This window comes from Haplochromis burtoni, unplaced genomic scaffold, assembly GCF_018398535.1.
Source record: "Haplochromis burtoni strain Fernald_Lab_line unplaced genomic scaffold, NCSU_Asbu1 Contig_235, whole genome shotgun sequence".
Lineage (NCBI taxonomy): Eukaryota > Metazoa > Chordata > Actinopteri > Cichliformes > Cichlidae > Haplochromis > Haplochromis burtoni.
Window position 1 is genome coordinate 173,353 of NW_024582596.1, and position 9,141 is coordinate 182,493.

The following is a 9,141-nucleotide window of genomic DNA, read 5'->3' on the forward strand; positions in this document are numbered from 1 at the left end:
CTTTATGTACAGAATCTGAATATCGCAAAATATTTTTAAAAATTGCAATAATATCGTATCGTGCGTTAAGTATCGTGATAATATCGTATCGTGGGATATATGGTGATTCCCACCTCTAGTCTTTACCTTACAATATAATGCACTTTGAGGCAGTTGTTGTGATTTGACACTGTATAAATAAAACTGAACTGAATTGCTTTAATTCAGCCACACTGGAAAGCTTTCAATCATTAGAGGCCATTTTAAGGTCGTGCTAATGTTAATGTTGGCAATAAAAACCAAGGCAGGGGGATTTTAAGCACAGTTTTAAAGATAAAACACTTTTTATGAAAGTCTGATCGATTGAAAGTTTGACCTTCTTGACCCTGATGACGATTTCAGAGGTCCAGTAAAATCATATTAGACTTCCCTATAGCACTTTTTGGGAATGCTGAAAATACACAGCACACTTAATGAATCATAGTTTCGAAGAAACATCACAGAAAGACTGAGCAGTGTGAAACAACCTGTAATTGGAACAATTCCTTCAGCTCCTCATCTCGAAAATGGGAACCACCACCCCAGTCTGCCTCATCGCAAGTCGTGTCCCCAAGCATGGAGGTTGGAGACAAGACATTGTGCCCAACAAAGAAAATGTCTTTGTTGCGCCAAGAAAGCTCAACAGAAACTGGTAACAGCACACAGTCACAGCCATTTCTATGGCAACAGTTGCTATAGTCGAATATAGTCCTAGGAGCTCGCACACAGTGTACAAGCAAACATACTCACAACCACCTACATGCTGCATGTAGACTTAGCTGCAGCCCATGCAGCTACATAAGGCCCAGTGATCTGCCAGCCCTGTGCTCATGTCTTTCAAGAGCTGGCTCTCTGTCACAACACGGAAATGACCAAATTTATGGTTCAGAGTGCAAACGCGGGTGAAGGAGTGAGGAAGTGAGTGGGGGTGGAGACAAAACCATGAACTGCTACGGTCTATGACCTACAATACTGTATTAATGAACACACATTCTAACAATCACAAGATTTTGTAAATGTGCTTTCTTGCCTGTCGTCAAAATATGTCCAACACTTGCCACCGATGCTGTAGTCTTTATTATTAATGCAGAACTCGGTCGAGAACATGCCAACTTACCCGCAGGTTGATCTCCCGCATCCTCTCCTGACGCAGTTTTGACAGATTGGTAACTCTGGACATAACGCACTTTCTCAAGACCGACTGAAAAAGCAGTGAGCAAGTCGAAATAAAATATTCAGTTTGAAAGTTTGTATAGTTTTCTGTAAATCATTCAATTCTCCATCAAAGAGAAAAAAGAATAGTCTGTCCTCACTAGCCAACTGCAGTGTGTTTCTGCTTTTAGTGAAGTGACTGTTCCTGTGAGAAATCTGACTTCTGAATCATCACCGCCCCCTCACACTCACACACATACGCATCCACACACACACGTACACAGTGTTCGTCCGTCTGTGAAATTTTAGTATAGACTACATTTGCTGTTTGCTGAGCAGCAAAATGAAACCATTTTAAAAACTTGAAATTTTACAATAGCTACCAAGACGATGAAAATATGTAAAACTATTAACTATTAAATTTATAAATGTGTTTGGCCTGTAAATAAAAACATTATGGGAGTCAAACAAACAGGTTCACACATGAACCTGTTTGTTTGAACAACGACCAGTGACTGTGTGATCCACTCACCTGTGGCCCTTACAGATGATCACACAGTCTCTGATATTGAGGGTAACAAAGTTTGGATTACTGGTGTTGTAACGCATCATGACATGTTTGGGAGTTTTTTGTTTGTTTTTTAACAAAAAAGGATTTTTTTGATCACACAATTAAATGCCCAGACAAGGATGTAGGTGTTTCCTGTAGGACAGTTATAAAACGCACTGCATTTACATCTCCAACATATTCACATTGCTACCCACGCCTGAGTTAGGTGCAGCGTGTCCATATGGTGCTCGGCAGTGGATGCATTTACACAAGGTGCATTTTAGTCCATCGGGTATGCAGTGATGGTACCGTGTGCTGGCTGGTAGGTTTCATACTTCAAACATGGACATATATGTATGTGAGCACATCCCATATTAACATATGGCGCAACATGTAATAATGGAAAAAAATAAATAACAACAGTTATTTATCCAAGTATTGACTGCACTGTTAGTATGCTTTTCCCTATTCCTTCAGTGGACTTATTTTACTATGTTACTATGACCACTGACCATAGTAGCACAGTGCAGGTCTGCTGAACCTTTGGCACTCAGACAACTTGTTTTTTGTTTGTTTGTTTGAAATTGAAGTTATTTTTGTTAGGAAATAATCTGTGACGCGATGACTCTGTGGACAGCGAGGCAGCTGGCAGGCTGTCAACCATCCACCTTCACTGAAATACGTATCACAGCTGACATTACAGTAGCACTTATAGTAGTAATAATTATTCTGTTCTATTCTTTTCTATTCATATAGCGCCAAATCATGATAGCAGTCGCCTCATGGCTCTTTATATTGTAAAGAATGACAAGATATTTCATTATTTGCAACACAATATAAATATACTGTTTAAATTTAAAATGAACACTAAGAGTAATAGGAAAGCACCCAGTGTAAAAATTAAGGAAATTATAATTCAGAGTGACTATATGAAGAATTTATGTATCAGAGTTTATGTCTCCCTCATCTCTGATAAGTATGAGAGAGAGAGGTGGCTTTATATGAGGACAGCAGTTCAAATTTTAGTCTGGGGGGGCAGAACCACAGAAAGGACGCGTTCCTGCTTACACTCCAGTCCAGTAGGTGGCAGTAATGCGACCATCAGGTATACGGCGGTAAAAGTGGCAGAGCAGGGCAGGAGGAAGAAGGAGGAAGCGGAAGATGAAGAAAGAAGAAAAAAATTCAGCCATCATTCTGAGGTCAACAGCTGGGGTTGATATTTTTTTTATTATTAATGTTATTATTTAAATAATATACACTTCCGTGAACTGAAATGCGTTACAACCGAAAGTAAGACCTTCCGTAATGGCGGCTTCGTGTTTTAGGCCCTTCGCCTGCTCGTTACAGAAACAGCAGAAAACCCTGTTAAATGTCCAGTGTAACGTACTGTGTGACGCGCCTCCAGGCGGCTCGGTCATGTGTACCTGAACCTGCACCGTCAGGTGATCGAGGACCAGCTAGTCCCGTTTACTCGATTGTTTGAAGCTGCATGGGGACTTGGGTTAATCAGGTATGATTCAGACATCCGAGATGGTCACAGATAAGCGGCAAACGTATCGATACTACACACCGCGATCAGCAACTCCGTGATTGGACGAATGAGGAGGGGGCGGTGCATGAAGTTTGGAACAACTGTGGGGTGGATGGAAACAAAAACATTTCTATCCTTTTCGATATCGATCGTATTCTTAATGCTAATGTTGGGAGCACGCCAACACAGGCATGACCCCCCCGCCTGTGTTAGGTGTAGCGTGTCCATATGATGATGCCCCCCCCCTTTTAAAAATTTGACTCAAATTTAGAGAAACGTTTAAATGAAAAACTGCAAGCTTTCGATTCAGGAGAATGAGTATTAATCTGTTTGTTAGCCTGAAGCAGCTTTTCAATGGAAAACAGGACTTTAGTCAGACGAATGCTTAATGTTGTTGGACACTAAGGAGCTGGGGAGGAAAAAATAAAAACACAAAAATTCAAACATCCGTCTTTAATTTCTTTTTTCTTTTTTTCACTTGCTGTCAGTTGATACGATACAGAGTAAATGTTTTCTACCATTTTAAAGCTGGTAGGCAGAGAAAGGAATTGATACTGACGGTCAATAAGACTAAAAAAGCAAAATAAAATCTCCATCTCGAAGCAGTAAAATGTGTTTTCTGCTAAACAACACCCCCTTCCATGATAAGCTCTCCATTTCTCTACTTTTTCTACTCTTTGTTTTACTTTCAGATGCCAAGACATTGTTCAGCAGGGGGTTGCAAATCCAGGGACAACCATGAGACTCGAAATGCTGGCGTCACCTTTCACAAGTGAGCACTTTACACATTATGTTTGGGTCAGAGTGTAGTAACCAGTTATTGTTTTTATTCACATTCTGTCTTTCACACATTTAGACACATGAATGAAACAGAGGAACTCAAAAGCTCACAAATCATCTGCACATCTATATTTCTCCTGTTCTCATATTCACTCAGTAATACACAAGGCTGACGTTCAGGTCAAAATACAGTTAATATTAAGCTCTGTAAAACTGGAACCAGAAGACATGAGTTTAGCTGTAGTACTTTGTGGGTTTTATAACATGATTAGAATAATTTATTTGAGCAATATGTGGAAAGTTAGAGAAGTTAATCATAATAATACCCAACCTCCTTATAACTAGAAAAATCAACGGTTGATTTAATTTTTCACATTTGGAAAGAGGTTGCAAGTAGTTGAGCCACATGTACAACACCCTCAAACGCTGAATCGCGAAGCGAGTACGCGGGTTGCCTGGTGGAAGGCAACCTGTCTGAATGTGTCTAATCTATGAGGTTCTGACTGAAATATAAATCTAAGTAGTTAATGTGAACCTGTGTGTATACAGACAAAACAAACACAACAGGCAGCAACAAAGTTAATTCCCATGTTATCACAAACAGATTGCATGTACAGCAGGTACAATAAGTGTGGAAAACATAACCAAATTTATTTGTAAAGGTGCTATTGACGTGAAATTCACACCAGATGTTGGTAACAACCCATCCAATCCACACATGCAAAGAAATCAAACCATAGATGTCCATAAATTAGGTCATGTGTAATAATGAGAAATGACTCAGGAAAAAGTAACACATGAAGAAGAAAGAGAGGTGCGAATAGCATGGACAGTCCCCAAGGGGCAGTTACCGTACAACAGAGCAGCATGACTTTGAAGAGAAGGACAGGGCATCAACAGGCAGTAAGAGTGAGATAATAAATACACAGAATAAACATTATATACACACTTTTAAAATTACACAGTATTTCAGTACTTGTTGTACCTGCTGTGACTGCCACTTTGACCCCATTCAGACCTTCAGCAGACAGGCTCCATCACGTTGCTGTTGAGTTTTGATGCACCAGTATCTCTCTGCGAGTGGTCACACACCTGGTCGCCATCGTCAAAGCAACGCTTTCAACAGGAAGTTCATGGCACGTGGTCGCAGTGAATTTGGCTGTGTCATGGTGTCCAGGTCCCCAGTGCGACTCCAGTGTTATTCACATTCAAATGGAGATGTACTGATGATGTTGTGACGTTATGTTCTTTGAAATATTATAATATAATATCTTTATTGAACTTGACCTGAAATGGAAGCTTGATGTAACACAGACTGATGTTGTGGCTGACTAGGTTACCCAAAGGAGCAGCTCGGAGAAACCTTTGGATCAGTAACTCTCACCGCGCAGACTCCTGGGATCCTCAGACGGACTTTGTCTATTTTTGTTCAAAGCACTTCCCACCCGAGAGTTTTGAGCTGAGTGGAAGCAGGTGTGTATTGACCAGCCGGACTTTCACAGGTTACAGATACCACTTCAGCTAAAACCAGAATTTTCTGTTATTAACTGCTGGTGTAGTTTTCAGTTATGGCAGTGTTGCGATAGCAGCCTAAGTATTTCTTTTGACCCTTTCACACAGTGGAATCAGACGACTAAAGGAAGATGCAGTTCCTACTTTATTTGATTTCCCTCCAGCAGCCAAACACAAAAGAGCAGGAAGGCAGCAGAAAGAAGACAACATCCCTGTCAGGTAATCAAACCTCACACAGGCTGATAGTTTGTCATCATCTGTGAGCAGATTCTGAGCTCCTGAATTGATTCATTATTTTATAGTTATTTAAACATAGTCTTTGCTTCAGTTCCCACTCTGTGAGGATGCTCTGTGAAAGAACAGACCAACTCTAACGTTCGCTTTTATTCTTCTGATTCTGTTACGGGAGCATCAGGTATGCCTGCAAGTCAAAAGTGCAATGATTTTTGGTGTAATTTAGCATAATAATTAGTACATGATAAGTTACAATAAACTAAGAAATTGTTACTTTAGTTACCAAGTATCAGGAAAACATGAGAATTCCAGCAGCTCTCTGATTCTTGGTTCGAGCACCGAGTACGTGCTGGGGTCAGCTCTACATGCAAAAGATCTGAGACCAGCTGGCTGATCTAGGACCAGCTCTTTGAGGTGATGAGATGAGGGATTTACTTTAATTAAGGTTGAAGTAATCATCTGAGATGACTATAAGTGATCCCTGAATAGGGAAAATATATCCATACTGAAAAACCATAATGAGCAGGTGTTGATGAATGAGTGCCTAAAGTTTTGAACCCCAGTGGAAGGCCACACCCAGCTGGGCAGCTGGGTGTGGCCTACAGTTAGCATGACATCTGTCAGCATAGCAGTCAGGGTAAAAACAGGGAAGAAATCAACCATGTTAGCATCCTGTGACAACTGTGATGCTGCATAAAGGTTTGCCACGATGATTAAAATGAACAGAGAAAAATCAATCATAAAAATAGAAATGATATAGTGAATAGAAAATAGGAAAAAATAAATGTTTAAGAAAAGATAGATGTGAAATAGTGAATGAATCTGAAGCACTCAGTGGTGACAGATGTGAGATGTTAAACCTTCACAGCCTGCAGTGCTGTGAAGGTTTTGAGCCGTCACTCATTTCTTCATGTGTTTCTAGAAAAACAGGAAAGGCTGCAAACATTTAAAGATGTGCAAACACACATTAACATTAGTGTTTAAAGATAACTGTTGTTTCATTCTCTGTCAAGATGGTTCCACACTGTATCGGTTATGTTGAGGTCCACAATGTTCAGTTTATGCTTTTACTGCATTTGCAGTTTGAATAGAAATAAAAAAGAATACAGTCATCCATAATCTGCTAGACGGCTGTAGTGTTAGTGGCTATTTGATTGTCCAGGAAAAACTAATTTGTCACAGTTTCTTCTGCAGGAAGAGTTCCCACTCAGGAGCACAGCATGGCACACATCAGGAGATCAACCAGCGTCACACTGCAGAAGAACCCACAGTTGAAAAGTCAGTGAGCTCCACTGAGGAGACTACTCAAGACATGCCTGGATTTTCTCAAGAAACATCAGGGTTGGAGCAGCTGTCGCAGCAAGAACTCGGTCCTCCACCTCCAGAGTCTCGACCCGTTTCCCCGTCACGTTACATGAGACGTCTGCCCCCCCCTCCAGGCTTCTACTTGTCAAAGGAGCACAGCTACGCTCAGCTCTGTCCCCTGTTGTGGAGGAGACGTTATGACCAAGTTGTAGACTGCTTGGAAAAAGCCCTACGACAACTGCATGCAGCCAGGCGGAGGGAAAGCCGTCTGCGGAGCACCGTGCTGGGGCTCCGTGATAAGCGACTAAAGCACATTCTGCTTCTGTCACAGAATGGTTGCAAAAACAGGGGAAGCTGCATAGAGGGGGGAGAAGAAAGACAGCACAAAGGAGAGCCTGACCTAGAGGAGAATGAGGCTAAATCCAAAGATATGAAGTTGATTGAGGACAAATGTGCTGATCAAATGGAGACAGGATGTAATTTTCTACCAGAGTCCAGTAGCTGGTCTGAGACGGACAAGGGAAACTGTTTGTACTGTGGAAAAGGGCAGGGGCAGAGTGGTGGGCATTTGGAGCACGAGGACTCACCGAACACCCAGAGAAATGTTGCAACAAGCTCCTGTGACACAGCTGAAAATGTGGATCACGTTCAGATAGATAGGCAGCAAGAAACAACCTGGAAAGACGTAGAAACCAGTGATACCAGTGTAACAAGTTCCCAAGTTTTGTTGCAAAATCCAGGTGTTCAGCATATAGTCTCAGCTGGAGTGTGCTTTCTTAAAACTGACGAGCAGAGTTTGCATTATCTAGGCTCTCAGCAGAAGCTGCTGCTCTCTGACAAACGCCACGGAGAGTCTGACGTGACGAGTCAAGATCACCACCGCGACCTGCAGCACCAGCTGCTATGGTTACAGGACAGCGCAGACGGGCGGGTGATCTTGTTGACTGTCCCGACTGACGACAAGCCGCAACGTTTTGTCAAGATGGAGAACGTGGCCGGCGAAGAAAAAAGCGCTCTTTTGTCAGAACTGGATCTAAAAGGTGTGGAATACTTAACAGAGAGCAGCGGAGGCATGTCCAGAGTTGAGTCGTCACCGGATCAACACAGCGAGCAGAATTCAAATGGTGCGTTAGTGGAAATACGGGACGATGTCAGGATGAAACTTAAAGAGCACCTGGAGGGTTTCCACCTTCAACTGAGCACCGAGTTTACAAACTGACAAGGATTATATATATCTGTATAATTTTAATGTGACTGCACATTTCAATCTGGCAGCAGGTTGAATGTGTTGTATGTACACAGCCCATAGATTTGGGCTCAGTCATTGGTCCTCACACCTTTATTTAGCTGTACCCATGACAGTGATTGAGAGAGCCACATGATGACACTCTACCTGTCGCACACACGAGTGCTGTGCCTCACAGCAGAGAAGCACACCTCTGGTTTATTATTGTTTTTATGATAATGAAACAGTTCAAACTTAAAGAATAACCCCAGAATCAACCTTCAGTTTTTAGTCAACATAGTATTACAGATATGATTGGTTAAAACACTAGTATACCCTTACTGCCGTGTTGTAGCAGCGTAAACAGCCTCTCCTATTCTCTCTCTATTACGCCTTAAAAATGCTCAGCCATCTGTGCCATCAGCCAAACCATTGAAAACACAGCTTAAATCCAAGTTCCTGGCATTATGCTCACCCTGCTCTCGTCTCTACTTCCTCTTCTAAGCTCTACGCTTTTGCTTTGCTGAGCTGAGGTCCAAAGGTTTGCAGATATTTTGCACAAATGACAGGAAACAAGGTCAGGAAGTACAAGCAGTACATTTCGCAGCTCCCACTCACCATTAAAACTTTTCAGAGATGGTAGCTACTTTAATCGGTGTAACTGTACATTTAGAGCTAAAAGTTCATAGTTCATACTGCTGGCGTTTCTTTAGAAGACTTAAACATACAGCGGAGCTCTTTTAAGAATATAAGCATCCAGTGTATGGTAGAGAAGGGAATCTCCTTCCTTCAGGGCTGCCCCGCCTGACATTACACCTGTATTAAATGCTGGCT

The 9,141-nt window shown here is 41.8% G+C and overlaps 2 protein-coding genes across 10 annotated transcripts in view; one reads left to right on the forward strand and one right to left on the reverse strand.

Annotated features, from left to right (window-relative positions):
* The window catches only part of arhgef1a (Rho guanine nucleotide exchange factor (GEF) 1a), a gene marked incomplete in the record, with an annotated part of 43,699 nt that extends 42,298 nt beyond the window's left edge, over window positions 1–1,401 (reverse strand). The window contains 1 exon segment of the mRNA XM_005937813.3: window positions 1,136–1,401. Within this exon segment, the coding sequence (XP_005937875.2) occupies window positions 1,136–1,198 (63 nt within the window).
* A 1,408-nt stretch (window positions 1,402–2,809) lies between these two features.
* thap7 (THAP domain containing 7) lies at window positions 2,810–8,665 on the forward strand. Of its 9 annotated transcripts, XM_042226938.1 has the most exons (6): window positions 2,899–2,932; window positions 3,944–4,023; window positions 5,048–5,251; window positions 5,367–5,504; window positions 5,652–5,762; window positions 6,972–8,665. In XM_042226938.1, the coding sequence occupies exons 3-6, from the start codon at window positions 5,244–5,246 to the stop codon at window positions 8,299–8,301; spliced, it is 1,587 nt and encodes a 528-aa protein (XP_042082872.1). In that variant the 5' UTR covers window positions 2,899–2,932; window positions 3,944–4,023; window positions 5,048–5,243; the 3' UTR covers window positions 8,302–8,665. The 9 variants fall into 9 exon arrangements, with proteins under 9 accessions (XP_005937874.2, XP_005937872.2, XP_042082868.1 ...); XM_005937812.3 differs by lacking the exon at window positions 5,048–5,251 and having other exon boundaries at window positions 2,810–2,932; XM_005937810.3 differs by lacking the exon at window positions 5,048–5,251 and having other exon boundaries at window positions 2,814–2,919.
* The last annotated feature ends 476 nt before the right edge of the window (window positions 8,666–9,141 follow it).

What these genes read in the sequence shown, in the direction of transcription:
- thap7 (XM_005937812.3), top strand. Translation starts at nt 2,882, where the DNA reads ATGAAGAAAGAAGAAAAAAATTCAGCCATCATTCTGAGGTCAACAGCT. An exon ending in TTCTGAGGTCAACAGCTGGG is followed by an intron (nt 2,933 to 3,943) that starts GTTGATATTTTT and finishes TTTTACTTTCAG; the next exon opens with ATGCCAAGACATTGTTCAGC. An exon ending in GCTGGCGTCACCTTTCACAA is followed by an intron (nt 4,024 to 5,366) that starts GTGAGCACTTTA and finishes GTGGCTGACTAG; the next exon opens with GTTACCCAAAGGAGCAGCTC.